The 27,814-nt window shown below is 46.3% G+C and overlaps 1 protein-coding gene across 4 annotated transcripts in view; it reads right to left on the bottom strand.

Annotated features, from left to right (window-relative positions):
• SGSM2 (small G protein signaling modulator 2) overlaps positions 1–27,288 on the bottom strand; it is a 128,687-nt gene extending 101,399 nt beyond the window's left edge. For all 4 annotated transcript variants that reach the window (XM_030536781.1, XM_030536783.1, XM_030536782.1 and 1 more), the window contains exons 1-2: positions 27,189–27,288; positions 4,102–4,177 (exon numbers count right to left, since the gene is read on the bottom strand). In XM_030536781.1, the coding sequence (XP_030392641.1) occupies positions 4,102–4,177; positions 27,189–27,245 (133 nt within the window). In that variant the 5' untranslated portion in view covers positions 27,246–27,288. The remainder of the gene's footprint in view (positions 1–4,101; positions 4,178–27,188) is intronic.
• Between the last annotated feature and the right edge of the window lie 526 nt (positions 27,289–27,814).

The following is a 27,814-nucleotide window of genomic DNA, read 5'->3' as shown; positions in this document are numbered from 1 at the left end:
CTGTCGGAAGACAGGATACTGGGCTAGATAGACCTTTAATATGACCCAGTAGGGCCATTCTTATGTAGTATGTGGCAGAACAGGGATTTGAACCTGGGTTTTCCAAGTCCCAGGCTAGTTCCCCCAACAACTGGGCTATCCTTCCTATTAATACAGTATAAACATATAGTTATTATGGGGAATAATATATGCAACACAAACACTGTATCCCATTCACTCATATTGCTACATCCTAAACGGGGGACACAATGTGTGATAAAGATCCCAAATTAGAGGGATACACCTATTATTCATGTCGGACATTGTGGGATTCCTTCCTGTAGTTTTCATCTCTTAATCATGAATTTGCCATCACAGAGAATTTCCAACGGAAGTCATTTTCAACAAGAAAAGCCAGGGGACCCTCAATGTGTGTGAAACGTAGGCCCTCTGTGACTGAAATGAATGAAGTCACTATATGCAAGGGGCATCTGAGAGGCCATGTACACAGAGCTGCAAAGCTCCCACCATCTCTATTTACCTAACTCCAATACGAGATTGAAGCCATTTTGCTAACTTAATCTCAACTGATAAATCCTCACAACACCTCACAGTGGATTTACGGCAGCATTTGACCTGCCAATTCTATGGCTGGGATTTTTAGTCGTCTTATGGAATTTTGTGGTACAATTTCCACTGAAATCCAATGGAAATTGGGCACTCAACTCCCTTTAGGTGCCTCGAGGGGGAGGAAAAAAATAAAATCAGTCCCAGGCTGCGCCTGCAGGTCTGGAAATGTATACATCTGTTACCTGAAACCTGAGCAAATTTGTCCTTGGCACATAATAACCATAGACACCCCAAGAAGCCACGTTTGCAGAGGAGAATCACCCTGTCTCATATGTCAATGGGCAGGCACAAAAGTGAGAGTGGGAATGAGAATCTTGCTTTCCAGACATGAAGCTGGAAGTGAAAAGAAATTGTGATCCTTAGCACTCTGCATTCAAGATCTGCCATCAATAGTTATTTCTTCAAACAACCCCATGGGCTTTGAAAGCCAGCTTCAACTGCCACTATTTGAACTTCTGCACCACTCTCAATAGTTGGTTAGATATTTTTAACCACAGGACCTGAGTACCATGAAATCCGAGAGAGGAATTCAGATGGATAATCTCCATAGGCAAGTGAGTATCTCCCATGGCTAAAGCTGATCACACGTCAAAGAGTATTTAAAGTATCAGTAGCGGGGAGGCAAGGATTTATGGGCAGACATTCCTTTGCAATTTAAATAAGTTTTAATTCCCAGCAAAGTGTGGTCAGTGTAGGGGGGTGCGGGTCTGGGGCAGAGGGTGTATCCAATACTGGTGAATAGTGCCAGATTTTTGCAAGTGTGGGCTGGATATTCAAAAGAGCCCAGCAACAGCACTCATTTTAGCCACTTAAATGAAGGGACCAGAGTTTATGACTCCACAACTCATCTTCTCAATGGGAGTTGAGCTCTTTTGAGAAGCTGGCCGTGCAGTTCCATTTATCCACCAGCACAGGCAGTGTAAGTTTCACCCCACCGCCACAGGCATGGACCTCAACCCAAACCTGAAGCAACCACTCTCCAGAGGCGAGAGGGGAGTTTTATCTCAGTACTCATTCAAACTTTGACATCTCTGCTGAGGGGGCAGGAGTTTTTCCTGGCCCTTGTTACGCACGGGGTTAACTACAGCTTTCTCCCCCTCTGCTCAGGCGCCTTTGGGAAGACTGCCATCCATACCCATAGGAGTGAGATGGTCATTATGCTGAGGAGTCTTCCTGATCATGTTAAACTATTTTTTTATTGTAAACTCTTGCCTTTAAGTCTCAAGAATAGAGGACAAGTTCATGGAGGATACTCCAATAATTATTAGCCAAGATGCTCTGGGTGCCCCATAACCTCTAACTGCCAGAAGCTGGGACTGGGCGACAGGGGATGGATCACTCGATAACTGCCCTGTTCTGTTCATTCCCTCTAAATGATCTGGCATTGGCCAACGTCAGAGGACAGGATACTAGACTAGATGGCGCATAGGCCTGACCCAATATGGCCGTTTTTATGTTCTTGAGGAAGAATCTCCAATGGGACAAAGCATGTGTCTAAGTGTCTGCCTTTGATCATGACCAGCTGCACAGATACATCATGTATAGAATACTGCACTTGGCTAACACTGCCGTGGAAAGTAAAATGTACCAAAGAAGATTTAAAACATCTTGTAGCCAAATGGATGGCGTAGGCATCAAAAACCCTACCTGATTTTTACGATTTTGGTTCTTGAAAGACCACACCCTTTGGAAAGGCATTTTGGGCGAGACTCTTCCATCCTTATTCATATCGAATAGCACCTTATTCCTCAAATAGTGCCAATGAAGCCAGTGGAACTACTCATGGATGAAGGTACTTCTTATTGGGAATATAGGTGGCTGAATCAGACCCTTTCCTGCAGCGGGAGGATCACAGAGGGTGATCGCCCCTCAACGCTGAACTTTGATACTCCCAAGTGCGTCAAAGAATTTTAAATATCTCAACTTGCTTGCCAATATTGACACCTCTTTGTTGACTAGCACTTTACTCAGCTCAGATAATTGTAGCTATGGTCAGTATCTCTTCCTGGTTTTCAGGAACTAGCTCAAGGCCGTTATGTTTGGGTCTGTAACACGGAAAGGGAGGCTGACACCCTCGCCGTGCACAATTCTGAACGGAAATCTCTCACCTTCCACCACCTCTTGGAAAAAGTTAAGTCCCTTCAAACTTTTCAAATGCATCTTGGCTATAACACAGCTAGAATCAACAGTGTTATTACAAGGCTTAATTTGACCCTGAGGAACTCTAAATGAGAAGGTATTAAAATTACTCTGTGGGAGCCTTGATTAGGTTTCATAGGTCCATTTTTAATTACGCACATGTGTGCTGTGTTCATGAGGGACGGTGCAAGATGGCAAAGAGCAGTCAAAGGTGGTAATTAAAGTGTTTTCACCCAGCCCAGGCTACCTGTTCATTAAGTTAGTCAGTTTTGCCGGGAAAATCGATGTTAGCAATGCAAAGAGGAATGAGTCTTCCGAAGGAGGAACTTTAGATGGAGAAATCAATGCACCCTTCCAATTAGAGAGCTCTGTGACCTGAAGCATGTGGCTCGATGCATACTATTGTGTGTCACTTTTAGACGCGGACAACTGCGTTACATATACAAAAGGTCAAGAGTGAAATTTTCAAAGTGGCCCAGGAGATTTGAACACCCTGGAAATGGATGGAAAATGGACAGCCAATTCTCACAGGTGCAAAAATATCACCCAGGACAAAGCTGTAAGAGTCCTGGTTATTAGTACAGATACAACTCCCTAGCTATCCCAATCTCTCAAAACCCACAGGGTCATTTTTCAAGGTACCTACTAAACTCTCTTCACAGCCTACTTCTAAGAAAGCGAGGCTGCTTACAGACAATATTTAGCCCACATCTAGCATTTTGTACTCTCAAAGCACTGAACAAGCAGGCCATCTTCATAGCAGTCATATGAAGGGGAGGTGGCTATCCCGATTTTAATGATGGAGAAACTAGCACACACAGGTTAAATGACTTGTCCAAGAATTATTTCCTGTTCCCAGACTCTGCTCCGCCCACTAACCCACACTGCCGCCCCCAGGAATGCTCTGATTATTGGGGGCCTCACTGTGCTAGGCACAGTACAAACGTATAGTGAAGAGATCACCTCTGCCACCAAGAGTTTACAATCTAAATAGACAACTCAGACAAAGGATGGGGGGATAGCGGAAAGAAAGAGAAGTGACTTGCGGTGGGAATAGAATGAAGATTTTTCTCAGTCCAAACCCAGAGCCCCATGCACTGGACCACGCCACCTCTCAGTTACCAGGATATGTAATCATTGTCATGAGAACATAAAAGGAGCTAAAAGTGAGGTAGCTGGGTGGAGGAAGGGGCTGAATTCTGAATTTCCTAACTTCTGTAACTTTCAGATCTCTGCTTTCGCAATGCAACAGTGGTGCACTTACACTCACCAGGGAACAAACATTGATTTTGTAAGGAAATTAAGAAGACAGACAACTGGTTAGCTGCACCATTTTGCAAATGGATTATTTACCACATAAGGCGATGATGTGACTGCTGTCTTCATGCACAAATTTCCTGGTGACAGCTTCTTCCATTATCTGTTTTACCTGAAAGAAAAGACAAAGCATATTGATAGGGAGATTTTACATGTCGGTTCCATCAGCTCTGTGGAAGGAGAGTCTGAGGCAGATAATTTCCCCTTTTGCTCCCCTCCAAATTCAGACCTTTACGTTTACCTGAATTGTTTGTGCTTTTGTTACTCCACTCATCACTCCAGGGTTCATTTCTATGCCCCAGTACAACTGAAATGCCCTGAAATGCACCACCCTGGCTACATATCAGCAGCAAGCAGCGAGGTAGGAGGCAGGACAGACTAAGAAGCCAGGTGCGGTCCTGCAGAGGTGTTGTGGATATAAATCAACTTAGACTATGGAATACGGTTCCTCGGTGGTATCACTGCACCGCGGAACTAAACACAATCTTCAGCCTGGCTCCTTAGGTTAGTGAATGACAGGAACGCAGGCCAATGAGCAGCTTCTTACTACACCATCACGCTACATGAAGACATCGGCTAGCAGCATATTTGTATTAGATACAATGGTGGCTTCTTCTGTGGCTTGCTGGCAGTCAGAAGACCATTAGCAGTGACTGGGACGCTAAGGGTTAACAACCCCACACTGATCTCTTGTGCTCGTGCTCCTCACCGGAATACAGAAGGAGGATGGCCCAATGGCTAGGACTAGCCTTGGCGTTGGGAACCCAGGTTAAGCTCCCTGCTCAGCCACAGCTTGACAACTCACTGAGGGGACAGGTCTACGCTGGACTCCACTCCCTCTTGTGTTTACCAAGCTCCAGGCACGGACAGCTGTGCAAACCCACCAAAAGCAGGTGTTGCCGAGAGCTCCATCTGCAAACAATGAAGTAGCAGAGATGCAACTGAGAGCAGTGCTTGGCCTCTGGAGCCTTTATTACAACAGACAACGTATGAAGAAGAAAAGGACTCAGCTTGACTCTCAGATCCCAGGTTGAGTTAGCAGGGCTGCGAAGTTAGAAGAGACTTTTTTTTTTTTTTAAATAATCACATTCCTTAGGGAAGCCACTGAGAGACCAACACGGGAATCATGATTCTGTTTGTATCAATCCTCGTCGAAGAGGAGAAACACACTTTAAAGTGTCCAGTGGGTCCCTCGGAAGGTAAAGTCCTTAATGCAAGTTTCAATGTACTGCACAAACCCTTTGGAATGACGCATACGTTTGCCTTCCTGTGCATAGCTACTTCAGTTCATTAAACAAGATAATTCTACCCTTGTTTCTCTCCACTGGGCGCATTCTGCTGTTATTCAAACCCACAGACTCTCCCAGTGCTATAATGAGACAAGCATCCTCAGAGAGGTTTCAAGTGACCTTTCAAGCGAATTAGGCAGAGAGAAAAACCCAAGATCAGGATGATTGCAAAAGGCTTATGGTGAGGGTGCGAGGCAGTGACATTTCGTAGCAATAGCTCAGACAAATGCTTCCTGACACCAGATCTCTTTGCAGGTGGGTTGAATCGACAGAAGCAAGTCTATTTTCAAGGGAGGCATGCAGGGTTTTAACTGTGCAGCTCCCACAGATTCAGAAAAAACAAACAAACAAACAAACAAACAAACAAACAAAAAACAGGTGCGGCAAAGCAAACACCCACACACGCTGCTTTGAAATTCTTTCCTCCAGATCTGTTAAAAACAGATTCAGGAGAAGATTTGATTCTAAATGCAGGGAGTTTGAAATAAAGTGATAAAGCAGGGTAACATTTGTTTATGGCTACATACATACATAAAATCTTATGTGTATACATACAAGGGAGGCAGCATTGCCTAATGGATAGAGCACTAGACTGGGACTAAGGACACCTGGGTTCTATTCCCATTAGCCTGCTGGGTGAGCTTGGGCAAGTCCCTCCTCATGCCTCAGTTTCCCCCTCTGTAGAGAAGTCCCTCTTTTGTAAAGTGCTTTGAGGTCTATGCATGGAAAGCCCTATATGAGAGCTAAGTATTACTATATACTGACAAAGGTAAACATATGGAATGGAAAACTTGTTTACGTGTTGCTATAGTGCCGTGTAGTCTTATTGCTTGCACTAGGGTAGCACCTAGAGGCTGGCACTGAAACCAGGGCCCCTTTGTGCTGTGGAAACACAGAGTAGCTGACAGGCCCTGCCCCAAAGACCTTCCAGTCTCAACAGAGAAGATGAACAGTGGAAGAAAGCATTATCATCATCTCCATTTTAGAGAAGAGAAACTGAGGCTCCCGGTGATTCAGCGATTGCTCGAGGCCATGAGGGGAGTCTGCCACAGAATTCAACCCAGATCTCCCGAGTCCTCGTCTAATGCATTAACCACAGCACCATCCTTTTTCAGTGTAAACAGCCATATGGGAGAGTTAAATGGGCAAGACCACCTCCTGTCAGCGCCTTTAATATTATACCCCGGTCGCCTTTTATTTATGTATTCCTACTACTTTACACATACTTATGCTTCTATCCCCATGTGAACAATTCCTCCCCTTAACAGCCAGGCAGCAACCCATAATTTCCTCTTAAGTACATCTCACTTCACTTCTAGGAGGTGCAATCACCTTCCACGTATTCAAAGAGTCATAAAACCACTTATCTGCCATTATTGCTCGGCAGTGAAAAGGGATGAAACAGTTTAATGATAGGCCTTCACATCTGCCGGAACATATGTTAGCTCGCTTAAATGCCAGTAATAAAAAGAGGAAGATTTCAGGTCAAAAAAACCTGATGTCACCAGGGATCGGAAACCTGGATTTTTAGACCCAAGGAAGAGGTGGTGTTCCGCTCAGCACCGTGGCAACCAACTCAAACTCCTCTTTGTTTTTGGAGTCTGAAAAAACGGAGCTTTTGCTGTTTGTTGTGATTCTGTCCCCTCCCTTTCTCACTGTATCTCAAAGCCATACACAATACCACAGGTGTCCGTCTATTCCTGGAACTCCAGGTCAGCCAAGCCTCCCCCATTTACCAGATTGGGGCAAGGACTGGCTCTTTGTTATGAATTTGTACAGCACCTAGCACAATGGGGTTCTGGTCCCTGACTGGGGCTACTAAATGCTACCACAATACCACTGATAAACAACATGCTACGGGAAGCCAGTATAGAGGCGCTGTGACTTCTACAACAGAAGTTTGTTTCCAGCACTGCAAAACTTTCCAGCAAATAAGCTATGCAGAGAACACAACATGCTCCTGTCCTCCCCTCTGTGAGTGAGGAATAATCTGTTAACCATGGCAGGAGAGGAGCAGCCATTAACACAGCTCAAAGTCAGCATCTCAGCTTTGGAGGGAAAAAGATCGCTCCTGGGTCAAGCAAAAAATTTAACTCGGCTTTGGTGTGAGGCTTGTTCTTGGCGGCAATGTCAGACTAATTTTACAACTGATTAAACTGACCTTCTGCCTGGAGGAGCCGGGTTCTACCAGGAAAGAAACATTTTGCCTGCACTAGGCTAGGGGTATCTTGGGGAGGGGGGGGAGAAGATTTGAGAGGAGGAAAAGAATTGCAGGTCAGCTAGGTACTGGGAGGTTCCTGAGCGCTGGGCTTATAAAACGCAGAGGTGATGTAGCATACACCAGAGGATTAGAATCTATAGATTTATCATCGTTAGCTGTATTGCGGTAGTGCCAAGAAGTCCCAGCCATGGACCCAGACTCCATTGTGCTAGGCACGGTACAGGTACAGACCAAAAAGACGGCCCCAACCCCAGAGAACGGACAAGCTACGAAGCACCTTCCTTAATCCAACATGTGTTTTGGAGAGCATAATCTCTTTGGAGCAAGGACTTCTTCTGGGTTTATAGCGCTACCCATGTGCTCAGCACGAAGACAAAAATAATCCCAAATCCAACAGGATCAGAGCTGGTTACCTGCTCTGAACAATACGGAAAGAATATCTATCTAGACAGGTGGACGAAGCAGATCTCACTGTCATTTGCAAGCAATTTAGGCCCAGAACCTCAAATGTATTGAGGTTCCTAACTTCCATGGATTCTTGACCCTTCCTAACTTCCATGGATTCTTGACCCATCAAGGGGTGTGTGATCACTATCCCACCCTTTTAGATGGGGCCTTTGGATGAGTGAGAAGCAGCATGGGAAGCAGTGGATTGAGACGCAGTCAAAAGGGGAAGCCGTCACGAGAGAAGGCCCCCAGCTCTGAGAGTGGACTCTGTAATGCAGCACTTGAACAGGTTTAGCCTCGCCTGCGCTGTATTTACACCACTGCTGACTTACAAGCTTGATTTGCGTCTGTCTCAGAAGGAAAAACAACAAAACGTATCCCTAACCTGTCCCCTTCGTGAAGTGCCAGATTGAGATCATCTGGATAAGAGTGACTAAGCAGGACCAAGTTAGGTGGAAACGATAAGGTCCATGATAAGGGCTCTTAGGCACTACAGAACTAGTCACCACCACCTATCCGCAGGCATCGTTAGACTGTTAGCTATAGTAGGCTTTTATCTTCTTTTGTGGACAAGCCCCTCTGGGGCAACCAGGACCCGGGTTGTGCCAGTGCAGATTCCACTTTCTGGATCTTTAAGTGAATTTTTTGTATCCCCAATTTTCTGCCATTGCATTTCCTTTAAAAGGAGAGTTTCAGTGGCAATGGAAAACCAAAGAACACAGCTGACTGTATTTGATCAGATGTGGCTGTGAAGATGAAAAGGGTCCTGTAAGTGCAACCGACTTTCAGGATGACGATAGGGGTATATTTTTGCATGACTGCTCAAAACAATACAAACTCCCTTACAAAAGGTCCCCAGAGGCAGGCCCTGCCGCTCTGAAGATTCCCCCAGGAGATGTAACAGCCAGAAACAATTAGTATTAGATGTTGAATATAAAGGAGATTGCTACATTTTGGTTTCCCAGCAACCCCTCGCTTAGGAAACAGGGTAGCGAAGGTTTTCATTTCAGCCCCTGGTTAGCTTTACAATGATAGCTCGGATCATAAAACGTATTGAGCTGCATTCTTCAGTCTCCCCGCTCTGAAAGTGATAGCCACAGAGGCTGAGTCATGGTTTTAGGAGATGAGCAAGAGCCAGGGAAGATGGAGAAATCAAGTCACCTTCTATTAGGTTAAATACTGAAGGAAAGAGACGGGCATTAGATGAAGAGAGGACTCATCAGAGCAAGTGTCAATACACCTCAAGGTGGACAAGAAAAAAGGGGGAAGAATAGAATGAATCAGGGAGTTTTAAGAGCGGAGGGCCTCCAGATCCTCTAGTGGGAGAAGGGAACAGTAGTAATTTGATTATTTGAATGGGTGTCACACGTAGAGGTCCCAATCAGCGGACAGTGCCAAGCACTGCATGCATTGAAAAGCCTTCGCCTCCGCCCTAAAGAGCTTTCAATACCAAAGCAGCGGGGAGAGGTGCCCCTCCCTCAGCCTGGCCCAGCCTGAGCTGCTGTGGTGAGAGAGGGCTGGGGGCAGTCCTCTCTCTCCACCACAGCCCCAGAGCAGCCTGCACCCTAAACCCCTCATCCCTGGCCCCACCCCAGAGCTGCACCCCCTGGTACCCCAACCCTCTGCCCCAGCCCCCTCCCACACCCCAAACCACTCATCCTCAGAGCCCTCATTCCCCCACAGCCCAAGCCCTGAACCCCTTCCCACACTCTGAATCCTTTGGCCCCACTCCCATCACATGCATTTTGTTATGTGCACCAATATGGAGGGGTGCACATAACAAAATTCATTCCGCACATGGGTGGGAAAAATTAGAGGGAACACCGCAAATAGTAATTTAAAATACCTAGCTTTCCGACGGCGCTTTTCAGCAGTAAATTATACTGGGCCAAAGCCTTTGTCGGCAAACAGAGGGGGAGAGTGGAAAACAAGTAACACTGTTGAAGCCAGCTGCCCTCACTCTGGCTCCCCACTATTGGCAGGCATGAGCTGTCTCTGTCTGGCAGCGTTATTATCCCCATTTTATGGAAAAGGAAAGTGAGGCCCAGAGAGGCTATGTGGCTACCTCCAGCTCAAACATGAAGCATAACAAAAGGTGGGACCAGAGCCCCAGAGGCCCAACTCCTAGTGTACAATCTTCTCCGCCAATGTTTTTATAAACCCCAACGCTGGTAATCAATCCAAGCATCACCAATAACGTCATTAACCAACATCTTGCCATTATGCCCCCTTGAGAGCCCCGTGTGACTTATAGCATGTGTTGTACCAGTGGGCACATTTATGGGAAATTCGAGCCACATCATGCAGGGCTGATGTTGTAGTGTCTGAAATGAGACTCTGAGCATTTAAAAGGAGGCAGATTTAGTACCAAGTGCACTTCGCTGATCTAAACGTGGAGCAAAGCAGGTCATAACTTGGAGAAGCCTTTATCTGCCGTTGACTTTCTTCAGTTCTTTTTCTCAACTACTTCTATTGCAGCACTTCCAAAAAGTGCCAGCCAAGACGGGGGCACCATTTTGCTAAAGGCTGTACACACGCACGCACGTTGTAGAAGACCCCAAAGACCGTACACGCTAAATAGGCAGAGGGTGGGGGAAAGGACGGCTGGTTATTCCAATTTTGCAAATGTGGAAACAGAGGCACAGAGCAACTAAGTGACTTGCCCAGGATACCACAGAGAGTCTGTGGCAGAGCTCAGAACTCAGCCCAGATCTTCTGATTCCCAGACCGCTTCCAATAATCGGGTGAGAACTGTCTGACTTCCCTCTGAACTGACCCACCAATAAAATACACCCAAACATTTTGATTCCCCTTTGATTACCTGTTTTAAAAGCATACGGCAATCTCTCCTCAGGTCAGAGGTCTGAGAAAATAATTGCATATCGCTGCAGAAGGCCATCTGCAGCACAGACCAGCCTCTACTCACAACAGCGGTTTAAATGCAGAGAGAGCCTCACAAATGTTCTGAGGAGATTGTGAACCTTAATAGGAAGTGCTTTCAGGGCATGAAAAGCAGACGCTAAATGTCGGAAGCTGGAATACATCATTCGTCGTCGCCACATAACTCCCAGAAGCTCCAGGGGCAGGGAACCAAGCAAATCTCTTCTCTGTAATCTGATGAAACAGTGTGGTTGGTTTTTTTTTAAATGCTAGAAATTGGAGAACATTTCTAGATAGGGAATTCTTCAGTCCTTTGCCATGCTGTCTGCTCAGGAGAGGCAGCTTTAAATCAGGCTTTTCACATCTAAACCCCATACGGACACCCATGCACAGAAAATCTGGGCAAACTAAGTTAGTCTTGTTACCAGAAACATTAGGCCCTTTCTCCCGATAGCTGGGCTCCCAGCCAGCAGCCGCTGCTCTCCAGCTGCCCAGCTCTGAAGCTAGCGCCGCCAGCAGCAGTGCAGAAGGGTGGAAATACTAGGAGTATGTCCCTATGAGTATGTACAGACAGTTGCTATCACAGGGGTCGTCACAGCCGGAAATATTTTCAAAGGGGGAGCCCAGTAAAAAAAAAAGTTTTTGAACCCCTGGTTTACGGCATCGGGCTGAGCAGCAAGAGATTTGGGTTTGATTCCTGGCACGACGACAGATGCCCTGGGGGTATGTCTACAGTCCATTATAAACCCAGGTCTGTGGGACCCAGGACGGTGGACTGGGTGTTTCCAAGCCCATACTAGGCAGACTTCCTGACTCGGGCCTGGGGCTTGAGCTGGGTCCATGCTGCAAAATGACAGGGCTTGGACCAGTCACAGCAGGACTTGGGCTCTGACCCACCTCCACAGCAGGGTCCTAGAAGCCTGGTACCGAGTGCTGGCAGAGTCGAGTCAGATCGATGTACGTGATGACGGAAGAGGGAGTTTGGACTCAAAGTGAGTCAGAGTGTGCAGTGCAGATATATCCTGTGTGACCCTGAGCAGGTCACCTCATCTCTCAGTGCCTCCTCTGTAAATCAGGGATAAAGCTTTAACCTCACCATGGTAACGTTTGTTAGCGCTGATGGACTGTGGTGATGACAGTAGAAAGGGACCAGGCACCGGCAATGACAGCTTTGGCTTCCTGTGACTGCTACTGACTCAGAGAGTCACTGCAGGCAGATCATTCCAAGGCTGAGCACCCACAACAGCAGCTAAATCAAGGGGAGTTGAGGTACTCAGTTCTCGTGCCTCCATTTCCCCATTCACAAAATGGGAATGTTACTTCCTGTTACAAGGGGGTAGCATGGCTCAGCAAATAGAGCCCAGGACTAGAAGTCTGGAGACCTGGGTTCCCCTTCCACGTCTGCCACTGACTTACGGTTCGCCCTTGGGCAAGTCACCTAAACTCTGTATGCATCAGTTTCACCAGCTAGTAGATAATGAGGATGCTCATAACTTTCCTGCTTGAGTATAGTACTTTGTAATCCAGGAGTGAAAAATATTACACAGATGCTCTGTAACAGGAATATTAGCACTCACCTCTGGATGAAATGTGTGTGTGAGTGCCCTGTATTATTATTATGATGCATCATCGCTCTAATACACCCCACTATCTAACCCTCTGTCTAGCTCTATATCCTACTTCCTGCAGTGGCCAGGTTCTTCAGAGGTAAGTGAACACTCAACACAGATCTAAAGTATGGTTTTAAAGAAGCGTTTACTAAACCAGTCCTGGGTTTTGCTTTTAAATCCAACAACGGAACAACTCTGGAAAAAACTGCAAAGAAGGTAGCCATCCCAGCCCCTGCTAGTGCACAAGATCCAGACTACTAAGAGTGAAACTGACCAACGAGGCGCTATCTGACAGACCTTTAAAATAGCTAAGCGTATATGTTCCTTGACTTCTAAGGGCTGGACTCTGCATGCACGTTCACATGCGAGTGCATGAACGATCTCGCTGGCACGACTAACTGTTTGCAGGATCAGGGCCATCATTAGGGGAAGTCAGACATAGCTAATCTGCCGCTTTGTCTCCCAGAAACAGAAGTCTGGATTTTTAACCCTCTGCACCATGTTCTATGCTGTTTTCTCTCCCCCTTTTAATCTCTTCCTCTTTTCGTCCTGCATTCGGGTCTCTCCCACTCAGCATCATTGCCTATCCCGACTGATATGCCATGGCAGCGGGTGTTGCTTTGGGTCAAGTCTGTGACCCAGTACAATGCCCACTGAGGACAACCAGACCACCCACGTGCTCTAAGTTTGGCATATGCTTCAGTATCTTGCTGAGTGAAAGCTGAAAAGAGCTCGCCCGGTCCCTTCTGTGACCCGGCCAGTCAGTTGTTTTTATACCGACTCCACCCAATGTTTGTAGTCAGGTCCCACTGGCTTCAGGTCGGGTTGCAAGGGTCTGGATCAGGGCCTTACTTAGGTAATTACTTAGCACTGTTCCCAGCCCTATAAACAGGCCTGGTGCCAGTAGGGTGCCATGCGCCCTACACGTGTGTTTGTATCACTAAGACTGACTATTAACACAGCGTACGACAAAGTTACTCGTCTTGTTTCCCACAGCTGTGACAAGTGTGCTTCTAAGAGCAATGCCGCAGAAACTCCAGTCACACTAGGCAAGTTACACGGGGTTAGTGCTCGGCTCAGAGGCCTCCGAAGATCGCTGAGGTGCCGCAAGAAATGGGCTTGCTGATTCAGTAGGGGACACTCCCCCCCATACATCACACCAGGGTGGAGGGCTATCACAGTACGCAGCAGCGTTGGGGTGCTTGAGACAACACATAGACCTGCGGTTCTGGTCACTTGCTGTTGTCTAAAATCCACACCATTTTTCTTTCAAGAAGAGGCATTTATTTACCCCAGCATCCTGGCCAGTTTCAGCGGGGTAATTATTGAATACTCCTCCGTTTCAGTTGGACCATTTCTTCATTTCCTCTGCTCAAGAGCTGCGTGGCACTGCTGCGGGATGATATAAAACAGAACCCATGGTTCATCCAAGAAGCAGCTGCATTTCAGTGGCAGGAAAAACAATTCCAGTTTCTAAAGTGTTTTGGGATCTTTCAGGATAAAAGCAGCTAAGGTTATCCTTCTTATATCTGTTTCCCAGCTAGAATGAGAGCTTTGTTCGAGTACAGTAATGGCAAAAGCACCATTTCAGTAGGCAGGAAATAAAGAGCTGGAAAAAGCCTGCTTTATGAGCCTACTTGTCACAATAGGTTTTCCTGCAGAGAGAGACAGATGTTTGAAACACAGACATATAGTCAGCCTCAGCATGAAGCCCAGCTGAGTCAAATCTTCAAAACATATTACTTGCCTGTCTTTCTCTATTAAAGTCAACAAAATAAATTCTTTACCAGTGGAAATACTTGCAAAGAAAAGCAAATACATTATTAAGCATTTCCAAAGGCTTCAACTGAAAGGTTTTTTTGGGAAATAAAAAAAATATATATATTTCAAGCCACTTGGTGCAAATTCTAACCAACGTATTCCTGGAAAGAGAACTGAATTTCAATAAAGTCAGCAGAAGCAGTGAAAAAATATTATAAAATTAGAAGATCATTAAAGATTGAGGCGATTTGGAAATCATGCGCCATGGGAAACGGACCGCTGCTTTAAGGAGCGAGTGAAGGGAAGCAGCCTTTAAGAACACCCCCATGGAGACGGGTAACCATATTATTTAAGACTGGAGAGGAGACTACAAGAGCAACATGTGTGATGTAAGAGTCAGGCATTAGCAGTTATACTGCAAGCTGCATGAAGTGAGGCTGCGAGGTTGGAAATCCTGCATCTGTACCGTTGTTGAGAGGCAGCACGATCTAGTGGAAAGAGCACTGGACTGGGAGCCAGGAGATCGGGGGTCATTTCCTGGCCCTGCCACCGACCGGCTGGTTTGACTTTGGGCAAGTCAGTGCTTGTCTGCACATGCTTTAGTGAGGTGTAAGTTTTAATCCACACTAGCATGTTGCACGCTAATTGGCCCGTGCGGACCCTGCTGACATGCACTAAAATTTCCCTGGTGCACCTGTGGAATGACATTGACATTCACTAAACGTTCCCTAGTGTACTAAAATTTACACCCCTCTGGGGTGGATTAAAGCATCGTGTAGACACACCGTCACTTTACGTCCCTATGTGTCTGTTCCCCTTCTCACCCTTTGTCTGTCTCTGCAAACTATGAAATCTTCAGGGGAGAGGCTGTCTCTTACTCGGTGTATGTTCAGTGCCAATGCTCTGGTTGGAGTCTCTACACGGAGTGTAATTAATGATTGTACCCACAAAAAACATTATTTAGGTTGCAAAGTCGAGCATTCCAAAGCCAGAAAACACCAGATTGAAGGCCGTCTTTGCCACCTTAATTCTGCCTCCTTGTGCACCCATTCTGTGACTGAATGAAGCAGGGTTCCTTTGGGGGAAAAAAATAGTGTATGGTACTGTAATTAATGACTGGACCATAATGCATAAGCACAAGGGGGCAGAATTAAAGCTATATTAAGGTTGTCCCCCCTGCCCAAATTTCATGAAAGATTCATCCTGTTTTCTGGCTTTAGCCAAAATTCTCTCAAGGAATGCAGTCAGAGAATAGACATGGTGATTTGTTTGAGTTTCTCTCAGCAAAACCTAAATGGAATTTCTCAGGACACAGAAAAGGCACTCCTCTAGTCAAAGACTTCCCCACCCCCCACTGAATTTCATAGGCTGCAAACAATGGAGGTGGTAGAGCTTTTTTAAAAAAAATATTGCAAGATTCTTTTATAATGGTAAGTGTTCAGCAACCCATCTACCAGGGTCACTACCGGCTTCCCCTATAATAATATAAACTTAAGTGGATTAAAAACAAGGCTTTAAAAAAAACAAAACAGAAAAATAATAGGTGGAATTTTCAAAGCATCTAGATGATTTAGGAGCAGATTTTTGTCCGGCCTCATGTACGAATGGGCTAAAAATAGGTAAGCACTGAAATGGGCTTCCAAGGAGATTGTGGAATCCCCGTTACTGAAGGTTTTTGAGAACAGGTTAGACCATGACCTCTCAGGGACAATCTGGATTTACTCGGTCCTGCCTCAGTGCAGGGGGGCTGGATTGGGTGACCCCTTCCAGCCCTACATTTCTATGATTCTACTACTTCATGCTGGGACTGAATTCATACAAAAAGGACAGTCTCTAAGGTGCCACAAGTCCTCCTGTTATTTTGCGGATACAGACTAACATGGCTGCTACCCTGAAACCTGAATTCAATACGTTTGAACCAGGATCTTTTTGTTTTAATTCAGAGACTATGCTGGGCACAGGGTGTTCTGGGCCCACACCATCCTCCATTGCCCACTGCCTGGATGTCCGGAGACGTGGGGCCTGTTGCTTTTCTCTGAGCTTTATTCATGGGACTGAAGCACTTGAACAGTTGAGGAACGTTACAGGAGAGTAAAGTTGCACGCAGCAGACTGAATGAACCGGCCTCGAAATCACTAACGTCGTGCTCTCCCCCACAATACACCGACACGTCCTTTGTCTGGGATTCACGTACTAATGACACCTAGCTCCTGTACAGCGCATCACATCAGGAGATCTCAAGGCGGTTTACAAAGGGGATCAGTATCATTATTCCTATTTTCATATAATATCCGGTGCGCTTTGCCGCCTCCTGTGAAATGTGAGCAAGGTGGTATACCACCACACTTCACCGTAACGCTCCAAGTACTGTACAAAGCAGCTAATCACCATTATCTTCCCACCCCTCGTCATAGACAGGGAAAGCGAGGGACAGAGAGATCGTGACTTGGCCAAGGTCAGACAGCAAGTTAACAGTACAGCAGGCTCCTGAGTCTGAGACCGGCGCCTCGTGATATATCAATACTGCATCTCAAGTGAAGCAAGCTTGCTTACGTAGTGTGGTTTGATTGGGTGTGAGTAGATGGGGAAAGAAGCTCAAAGGATGGCCAGTGTTTGAAAACTAGCATGGAGCCCATGGCTTTAATTTTCATGTCACAAAACGACCCAGTGTATTTTCAGACGACACTGCTGTACGATGAGCGTCGTAGGTTGGCCATTGACGTTGCAGTGAAAACGTTGACTACAGTTCAGCTGCCACAGTCTAGATTTTGGGTTTAAAGAGAGACAGCCAGGAAGTCTCAGGAAAAACAGTGGATTTTGTTCATAAGTTTATGTGTGTGTATGAGTTTATATAAATATAATCACTTTTGTATACTAAACAAAGAAATCAGTGACATGCTTTTCTTAACACAAACGTTGTCCTATCACCCTAGAGCGTGAGAATCTGAAAGTGAAACTGACTAGTTCATTTTTATGGTCCAAGCCAAACTGAAGTGATTTATTACTTAATTAGAGAAGAAACTGAATAAAAGACCCAGTTAACCAGAGAGCAAACCATGTACTTAAAATATTGTTTATACTAGATATTTGGTAACACTGCAGTAAGCAAGGCCATGAGATGAACAGATTTACATAATGTTTTCTGACTGTCACGTGGTTAGTGATTTCATACCTGAGATGAAAAATCCAGAGGTAAAAACGCCTGTCATGTTGTATACAGGATTCAGGTAGATAAGAACAAACATTTTTTTATAACTGCAAGTTTTAAAAATATATGAGGAAGGTAGATAGCATGTAGGATTTTAGAACAGGTAGGGCGGGGCTTTCAAAAGTACCTAAGTAACTTTCAGTGATTCACAAAGAGCTCGATATTCCTGTGCTTAATTCTGCCTGGAATCAGACTCTAGGCCACAGCTTTGGACGTCTTTTCCCCTTGACTTCAATGCACCTTGCAGACACTTGCCCACAATTGTGTTTTGTGCAGACGTGGGCATTACATCAGAGGCATTCCAAAGGGCCTTTAAGAAGGTGGGCAGGTATTGGAAGAAGCCTCCTACTGCAAGACAAACCCAAGAAAGAAACCAACAGGACTCCACTGGCCACCACATACATAAAGGATAAATGGACAGAAATCAGATATTAGGAACGGCAATATACAAAAACCTGTAGGAGAACACTTCAACCTCCCTGGCCACACTATAGCAGACCTTAAGGTGGCCATCCTGCAGCAAAAAAACTTCAGGATCAGACTTCAAAGAGAAACTGCTGAGCTTCAGTTCATCTGCAAATTTGACACCATCAGCTCAGGATTAAACAAAGACTGTGAATGTCTTGCCAACTACAAAACCAGTTTCTCCTCCCTTGATTTTCACACCTCAACTGCTAGAACAGGGCCTCATCCTCCCTGATTGAACTAACGTCATTATCTCTAGCTTGCCTGCATATATATACCTGCCCCTGGAAATTTCCACTACATGCATCTGACGAAGTGGGTATTCACCCACGAAAGCTCATGCTCCAAAACGTCTGTTAGTCTACAAGGTGCCACAGGATTCTTTGCTGCTTTTACAAGTATTGGAATGAACGGGTTAATGTGTACCACCACTGGCCTCTAGTGGATGGAATCAGAATCGCTCACTGTGCAACAGGCCTTATACCGCTAACAGTGAATGGGGATTCTCTTTTAGCTCAAGTGGTAGAAGTCTATGATTGAGGCTAAGTGACATTGCCGAGTGGATAGGGCACTAGGCTGGGAATCACGATATCTGAGCTCTGGCAGTGTTGTGGCTCCTTGCTCAAGTTACATCCAGTTTTGTGCCTCCCCATCTGTAAAATGGGGATAATAAATTCTTACCCTTCTTTACAAAGGCACTTGAAGATCTCTAGATAAGAAGGCGATGTGATCAGAGCTAAGCATTATTGTCAGAATGACGCTGGCCTTTTCCTCACTCCTGAGTATGCAGTGAACCCAATATCATCCCAGCAGAACACCTGTGCATTAGAGATGGGCTCCAGACAAGAGATTCAGATCTGGGTTTCAAACAACTAAATTTTTGTGGGTGTTCAGAAGTAGGGATTTGTTTGGCCTGGTCTAATGGCAGGGGCCCACCTGCACGTTACAAACCAGCCCAGAGGGGTTGGATTCCATCCACGAATCCCTGCCCTTCTGCTCCGCTGTGCCACCTGACCTCCACCCCTTTTCACTCCTTCCCTTGGCCTTTCCCCCCATGTCCATGTAACAGCTGACCAGCCTGGGGTGTGCTGTCGTTTGTGACGCTACAGACTGCTGGGATATTTGCCATGCTGCTGGCACAAAAGCAAATTCCCAGGCAAGATATCAAGTCTGCGCAAAGAGAGTTCTGTGCTTGGAACCCAGCTCTGGGTCTTTTGCAAACACAAAACAACACGAACAATGATGTATAAAACTAAAAACTCCCCCCGCAGCTCCTGTCCCATGGGACTGGGCCCAACTCTCCACTTTGAGCATTGCGACCTAGGGCTACAGCACCACTTGCTCAGATTTGGCCTCCCTCTCACTCCTCCCACCCCATCATCATGACAAAGGGGAGACCAGGCCAAACCTGGGCGGTACTGTGACCTTGCATCAGGTTGCAAAGGGCGGAGCAGAGCCCAGCTGGGCACAGCAGGTGCCACCACTGCAGGATGAATGCAGGGAAGGCTTGGTCAGCCACCCACTCCCTCAGCACCTCCGCCCCCTCCAAGGCAGAGACTGATCCCAGACTCCCTCCTCTCGGGATAAAAAGAAACAACACAAAATTCCCAAAACATAAAATGAAAAGTTATACAAAATAGAAGCCATTTCATGGGGTCTACCCAAGAGCGCGCCAGGCTGCAGGCATTAGCGGGAGGAGGAAGGGGGACACGAACCCCCAGAGGGACGTCTAGAAGCAGTAATAGGGGGCGCTTAGACCAGTAATCCCTGGCACCTTCAAAGCACTTTATGTAACCTGATGCTAAGTGTGCCTGGAGGGCCAATGCTATCAGCCCTCTTTAGCCAAGGGGGTTAAGTGACTTGCCCAAGGACATGGAGGGAGGATGGGTCTGAGCTGACAGCAGAACTCAGGCATTCCTGGCTTCCAGTTCTGCACTCTCCCCCCCCCCAGAACTCTACATTCACGTTCTAAGACAGACTTAGTACAAAGGAGGTAAAAGCAGAGTATTTAGATGGCGTTTTACATGCGTCATGCACAGGTGAGGAGAATGGAAAATATCAGCACCAAAGCCAGGCTGAGGGAAACAAGCAGAGAAGCCAGGTACAGGGCAAAATATGGGTGTGGCCCAACAATGCACAACAGGTTGGCCAAGACCAGTTATGCTCAGAGTTTTCTTACTGGCCTTCTTGCCAAACCGCAAATATGCTGTTGTGCTCCACCCAGCGGGAGCTGCTGCTCACAGATCAGCTGAGCTGGACTGGACGACCGGATAGGTCTTTTCCATCTCCAATGTACAGCTGGTAGAAAATGTTATGTCCCAAATGTCCTGATTAACTATGCACAGAAGAGTTTGGGCATCTGTCCAGCTCAGCAGGACAAGGTTTCCTGGACCCAACTCAAGTTAGACGTGCCACAAACAGGCTGTGTCTTAAGACACCGGTTTTATTAATACAATTCAGAAGAAGAGTAACTGACTGTTGTACAACTGGCAAAACTAGCACCCCGGGGAGGTTTGGAAGTGAAAAGAAAAAAGCACGAAGCAGGAACCTTGCAAATCCAGCCCCACTAAGATTCTTAATTAGTTACAACGAGCAAACTGACTTCAGCTCAGCCATGGCTTTATCACTGAGCCTTGTTCAATGCCCAGTTCTGTCTCCGTATCGACAGAGCCATTTGTCTGGCCTGTCAAGATAAGACATTGCTGAAACCTCTCATCTCTGCTGTCATCGTCTTACTGTGGTTTTGATCTTGACTTTAATCGGCTGAAGAGACCATAAGAGTTTTGAAAGGGATATAAAACCTCACGCTTCAGGCCTTAATTCAACCTCTTACTAATGTGGTCAGGAGGAAATCTTCCCTGTCGCCAGGTTATCCCATAATTGCCTCCTGCAGGGTGTCTTGCAAGTGCCTCTGAAGCCACTGGTACAGGCCTCTGTTAGAGACTGGATACTGGATTAACAGGATCTTGGGTCTGATCCAGTCTGCTAGCTCCTAAATCCTTATAGATATTTTAATTTAGTTAGTGACAGTACTGATAAATGCAAAAGGATGACCAATCCTGTGACAGCTTGTTGCCTTTGATAATGCAATATTGTCTATTCCCCACCATTTCATATTGATGCAATTCTGATTCATGCTGGTTTAATTGTATCTTTCTTACGGCGTTCAAGCCATTAAAAAAATTAATTGCGATTAATCGCACTGTTAAACAATAATAGAATACCATTTATTTAAATATTTTTGGATGTTTTCTACATTTTCAAATATACTGATTTCAATTACAACACAGAATACAAAATGTGCAGTGCTCACTTCATATTTATTTCTGATTACAAGTATTTGCATTGTAAAAAAAACAAGAAATAGTATTTTTCAATTTACCTAATACAAGTACTGTAGTGCAATCTCTTTATCATGAAAGTTGAACTTATAAATGTAGAATTATGTACAAAAAAAACTGCATTCAAAAATAAAAATGTAAAGTTTTAGAGCCTGCAAGTCCACTCAGTCCTACTTCTTGTTCAGCCAATCGCTCAGACAAACAAGTTTGTTTACATTTGCAGGAGATAATGCTGCCCGCTTCTTGGTTACAATGTCACCTGAAAGTGAGAACAGACATTCTCATTGTACAATTGTAGCCAGTGCAGCAAGATATTTACATGCCAGATGTGCTAAAGATTCATATGTCCCTTCATGCTTCAACCACCATTCCAGAGAATATGAGTCCATGCTGATGATGGGTTCTGCTCGATAACAATCCAAAGCAGTGCGGACCAACGCATGTCCATTTTCATTAGCTGAGTCAGATGCCACTAGCAGAAGGTTAGTTTTCTTTTTTAGTAGTTCGGGTTCTGTAGTTTCCACATCCAAGTGTTGCTCTTTTAAGACTTCTGATAGCATGCTCCACACCTCGTCCCTCTCAGATTTTGGAAGGCACTTCAGATTCTTAAACCTTGGGTCAAGGCTGCATCTATCTTTAGAAATCTCACATTGGTACCGTCTTTGTGTTTTGTCAAATCTGCAGTGAAAGTGTTCTTAAAATGAACATGTGCTGGGTCATCACTCGAGACTGCTATAACATGAAATATATGGCAGAATGCAGGTAAAACTCAGAGCAGGGAACATACAATTCTCCCCCAAGGAGTTCAGTCAGAAATTTAATTCACACACAATTTTTTTAACAAGCAACATCAGCATGGAAGCATGTCCTCTGAAATGGCGGCTAAAGCATGAACGGGCATATGAACCTTTAGCATACCTGGCACATAAATGCCTTGCAAAGCAGGCTACAAATGTGCCCCGCAAATGCCTTTTCTCACTTTCAGGTGACATTGTAAATAAGAAGAGGGCAGCATTACCTCCTGTAAATGTAATCAAACTTGTCTGTCTTAGCAATTGGCTGAACATGAAGTAGGACTGAGTGGACTTGTAGGCTATGAGGTTTTACATTGTTTTGACTGCAGTTATGTAACAAAAAAACCCTACATTTGTAAATTGCACTTTCATGACAAAGAGATTGCACTACAGCACTTGTATGTGGTGAATTGAAAAATACCTTTTTTGTTTATCACTTTTACAGTGCAAATATTTGTAATAAAAATAATACATACCTTTATTTCAATTACAATACAGAAAACAATATATACAAAAATGTAGAAAAACATCCAAATATTTAATGAATTTCAACTGGTAGTCTACTGTTTAACAGGGTGATTTAAACTGCGATTAATTGCCATTAATTTTTTAAATCGCAATTAATGTTTTTTGAGTTAACCACGTGAGTTCACTGCGATTAATTGACAGCCCTAATGTTTTTGCATTTCACTTTCCGAATGACAAACACCAACAGATCTGATCTAAGGACGACCCACCACAGAATACAGGGGTAATTAATCTCTGGCTCCCCAGATCCTAAACTGGCTTTTTTTTTTTAACCTCTCCCCAAACTAACCCCTCCCCTAGTGGTCAGGCATTGGATCCAATCCTTGCAGGATCAAGCCTTCTTAATTTAATTTAAGCAAGATCTGATCACGACCATACAAATGTTTAGGCAAAATACCACATAACATTAAGCAACATCATTACGAGAAGAGAATATCCAAAAACATTGTTCCTAAACACAGAAAAAAAACCACATGATATTTTTGTAATACCACAAAGAAGACAAGAGATTTATAAAAGCTTTATCTATATAAAAGAGTGAGTTAAAGCCAGATTCATAGTTTCATAGAGCTTAAGGGCAAACTAGTGTGACCTCCTCTATATCACAGCCCATTAAATTTCACCCAGATACCCCTATATGAGACCCAGTAATTTGAGTCAAGACTAAACTGTGCCACAGGCGCAGAACAGGAGAGACTGAGGTGCCACCAATGCCTGAGGCCATTACAACAGCAGGGACTTTATTAGATGAGATATGCCCATATGATCTCAGCAAGTGATCCATACCCCACGCTGCAGAGGAAGGCAACCCTCTCCTTATCCCTCTGCACCCACACATACACGCACATGGACACAGCCAATCTGACCTGTAGGAAAAAATCCCTTCCTAATCTCAGATCTGATGATCAGCTGGACCCTGGCCACATGAACAAGACATAGCAGACAAGCATTTGAGAAAGATGAGAGTGAAAAAGCCCAGAATAGATCAGGCTGATTGTGCATTGAGGAAAAAAAATTTCCTTCCTGGCCTTGACAGGCACCTACCTGAAGCATGAGATTTGATTTGATTATAGTCACTATTTTAAAGCAGAGTTATGAGCACATTGAGGGCAACATAGAGCTTCCTGTTTTCACCCTGGCCCATAAAGGAAGGGAACAAACAGGAGGACTCTCAGATGACAAAACCAGAACAGACCATACGACCATCCAGCCAGAGTTTCTGCACACACAGGCTGCAGAATCTCCCCCAGAAGCTGGATTAAAACCACATTCTAGGAAGATCTCTCATCTCATTTTAAAGACTCTAAGTAATGGTGAGTTCACCATCTCCCCTGATAAACTATTTCAATGTTTAGCTACCGTCACTGCTGGGAAATTCTCTTATTTCAAGGTTGAATTTGTCTAAGCTTCATCTTCCAGCCACTGCACCCCAAAATGACCCCCTATGAAATTGACTAGAAACTTTCTTATTGCTACTGATTTTACACAGAAGGGTCTCAGACACTGCAGCAATATAAAACCAATAGATTAGATCAGATGCAAATATCCAAAATTTTCTTTCTTGAAGTGGAGGGGCAGCTCAGTAAAGTTTTTGCTAAGAACTGCAGCTGCGCTTTGGTAGCACCAGTGCCACCTTTCGGAACACAATTATGAAATTAACTTCAGTAATTTGGCTGGGCAGATCTGATAGATTCTTCGATTGCTTATTTTGCTAAATCACGGAGGCACAGAAAGGGTTAAACAATTGCAGCTGAACAAAGGCTCTGTTTCCCATTCATTGCCTCCTGGAGGGAAATTAGATTTTAATTCAATCTGGCCAAAGCTTTATTTTATTTACTCTAGGCAAACTCTTAACTCTATCAGACTTATTGGCAAATAGATTAAACAAATTCATCACATCAGAAGCGTCATTTTTTGTCGCAACGTTAAACCTGTCACTTAAGAGACCAAAAATCCAGCAGCGACATCCTGATTTTTCACTTGCGACAAAAGACTGAGTGTTTGGCCTAAGTGTTTACTTAGATCGGGGTAGGCAACCTATGGCACGGGTGCCAAAGGAGGCACGTGAGCTGATTTTCAATGGCACTCACACTGCCCGGGTCCTGGCCACCGGTCCCGGGGGCTCTGCATTTTAATTTAATTTTAAATGAAGTTTCTTAAACATTTTGAAAACCTTATTTACTTTACATACAACAATAGTTTAGTTCTATATTATAGACTTATAGAAAGAGACTTTCTAAAAACGTTCAAATGTATGACGGGCACGCGGAACCTTAAATTAGAGCGAATAAATGAAGACTCGGCACAGCACTTCTGAAAGGTTGCCGACCCTTGCACTAAACTAATAAGATCTGCATTTTAATTTAATTTTAAATAAAGCTTCTGAAATATTTTGAAAACCTTGTTTACTTTACATATAACCGTAGTTTGGTTATATATTATAGACTTATAGAGAGAACTTCTAAAAAACATTCAAACGTATTACCGGCACGCGAAGCCTTAAATTAGAGTGTATACATGAAGACTCGGCACACCATTGCTGAAAGGTTGCTGACCCCTGACTTAGATTGTAAAGCCTTTGGGGCATGGACTGTCTTTTTGTTCTGTGTTGCACCATGGCTAGATCAACAGGGCGCTGGGGCTATAAAGAATAAATATAACTCGCAGGGTGCTATTTCTCACAAACAGGATCCTGGATCATACTCTCGACCTCAGACAGTGACATCGTATGCTCTCTAAGGCCTGGTCTACACTAGGAAATTAGGTCGGCATAACTACATTGCTCAGAGGTGTGAAAGATCCACACCTCTGAGCAGTGTAGTGAAGCCAGCCTAAGTCCCCATGGAGACAGCACTTGGCTGATGGAAGAATTCTGCCATTGATGGAGCTACTGCCTCTCGGGGAGGTGGAGTACCTACACTCCCGCTGGCGTAGTTAGCGTTTACATTGAAGCACTACAGCGTTTTAAGTGTAGACTCTTAAATCCATAGGAAACTTCATTCATGGGTGGGCGCCCTTCAAGTCAAAGGGACAACTCCCGTGATCAATGCTAGGTATGTGCTAGTAGCAGCAATTCAGACATTTTGTGGGGGTTAGGGGCACGAGCAAATTCCAGTCCCTGCTACCAGCCCCGCACTCCCAGCAGGTACCCTGTTCTCATCCCCGCTCCAGGGACCCTGGGTCTCCCCGGCTAAAGAGTTTCCTCTCTTACCCGCAGTGTGTTGGCAGACTCCCACGAGCTCCTGTACGGGAACAGGCTTCCCTCGTGTGCCAGGTCGCAACACCATTTATGCCGGCCACCCTTCCGTCTGTATAGAGGGTCAGCCAGGCGCCTCGGCAGTGCAGCCGGAGTGATTTCATACGTGACCCCTGCCTAAAGCAGTCCTGTGCTCAATCAGCCCAGAGCTGCTATCGCAGTCTGAGGTCATGCCTGCCCCGGCTCCACGGCACACGGAATCTTACACGAGTGCAAAAACCTTGGGGGGGTAGGGGGTGTTCACCCCTCCACTGCCTCCCAATTGACTTGTGTGTCATTTGCAGGATTGGAGCCTCAGGACATCATTCTCGGGCCTGACCTTGCTCCGTGACGGAGAGCCTGACTGGGGGCTTCTCTCAGCTGAACATCCCACCCCAGACACCAGCACCTGCAGCTCCATGGAAGTTAATGGACATTACAGACGCTGCACTTTAGATCTGACCCACAGTAGGTGGCACAAGTAGAGGAACAACTAAAGCCACGCACGACAAAAACACCTCCGTGCACGACTCCTAGATGCTCCCTAACTCCATTTTCTCCTTTGTAATTTAAATACCATGGGGCACGAGATGTACCCAGCACAAGCCAGTCCCTGCCCTGAAGCACCTACACGGGGCCAGATCAAAACGCTGCGAGAAGGATGTGGACACAGCCCCACTCTGGGCACGTCTCCATCTTTTTTTATGAATGAGCCTGTCTCTGATTCCCCCACTACCGTGTGTCACTGGAGGCAAGGGGGGGATTTCCCCTTCCCACTGAGCCTGGGCTACCCCGAGCTCCCCAACTCAGCTCTCTCCTCTCAGTGCCCAGGCTCACCCCCCACCCCTAGTTCAAGGAGCTGTTTGGGGGGGGAGCCCCTTGCTTCATTCCATTGACACTCCCCAGGGCAGACAGGCACTGGGAGGGGGATGTTGCGCCACTTCGTCCCCCAGCCACTGGGGGAGCAGCCTGGGGGGGGGATCACTGATCCCCTAAAGGCACTGAAAGCGGTGGGGGTGACTGGACTTGGCCACAGCCCCCCTGTGCACTGATTCCCCCCACTCCAGCCAGCAGGAATCTCTTCCCTCTCCAGGGGGCTGGCACTGGGAGGAGGGGAGAGGCTGGGGACAGCCCCCTGATCTCCAACTGGGGGACAACTTTCACTGCTCCCCGTTACACCCCCTCCTCCGCAAGGCTCCAGCGCAGGCGAACCCTGCAGCCCCCCGGGCGGGGACCCCCCTGCCCCAGGCGACCCCCCGGCCGGGGACCCCCACAGCCCCCCCCCGGCCGGGGACCCCCCTGCCCCAGGCGACCCCCCCGGCCGGGGACCCCCCCCGCTCTCACCTCCTTCTTGACGTTCCAGAGCAATTTCTCCTTCGCCGCGTCCCCCGCGCCGCTCATGGCTGGGGCTGCAGCCGGGGGCAGAGGCGGCCCCGGGGGCTCAGCGCGCTCCGGCCGCGGCGGGGACCTGTCCCCAGGGACACAGCCACGCACCCTGCAGCCCAGCAAAGCGACGCTGGTGCCGTCGCACTGGGCGCCGCTCCGCAGCCATCTTCCGAGCCTCCTGCCTGACGTCAGACTCCCGGCCCGGCCCCCTCCCCCGGGAGAGATTATTTGGCAACAATACAGTGTGACGGGGGGAGGGTTACACCTGCGTGCATGCAAACGCCCGGAGCCGGCTGCACCCTAGCAACCAGCAGGCCTGATCCGTCCGGCCACCCACCCGGGAAGGGTCCGCCGCAGCAGAGCCGCGAGCAGCGCCTCAAAGCAGGAGAACATCAGAGCTGAAGCGGGTTGCACGGGGGGTATCAAGACCGGAATAAACCCCGGGGGCTCGGTGAATTACCCTTCACGTGAATGAACTACAAGCCTGCAAGAGAAGGCTGGGAACAGTCCCCAGGGTGGAGGGGTGTTCCTAAACCAGTGGTTGCCCCTGCAAGGCGCAAGCAATGGTTTACAGTCACATTGCG

This window comes from Gopherus evgoodei, chromosome 17, assembly GCF_007399415.2.
Source record: "Gopherus evgoodei ecotype Sinaloan lineage chromosome 17, rGopEvg1_v1.p, whole genome shotgun sequence".
Lineage (NCBI taxonomy): Eukaryota > Metazoa > Chordata > Testudines > Testudinidae > Gopherus > Gopherus evgoodei.
Note: the sequence above shows the minus strand (reverse complement) of the source record. Positions and strands in the feature narration are given on the sequence as shown.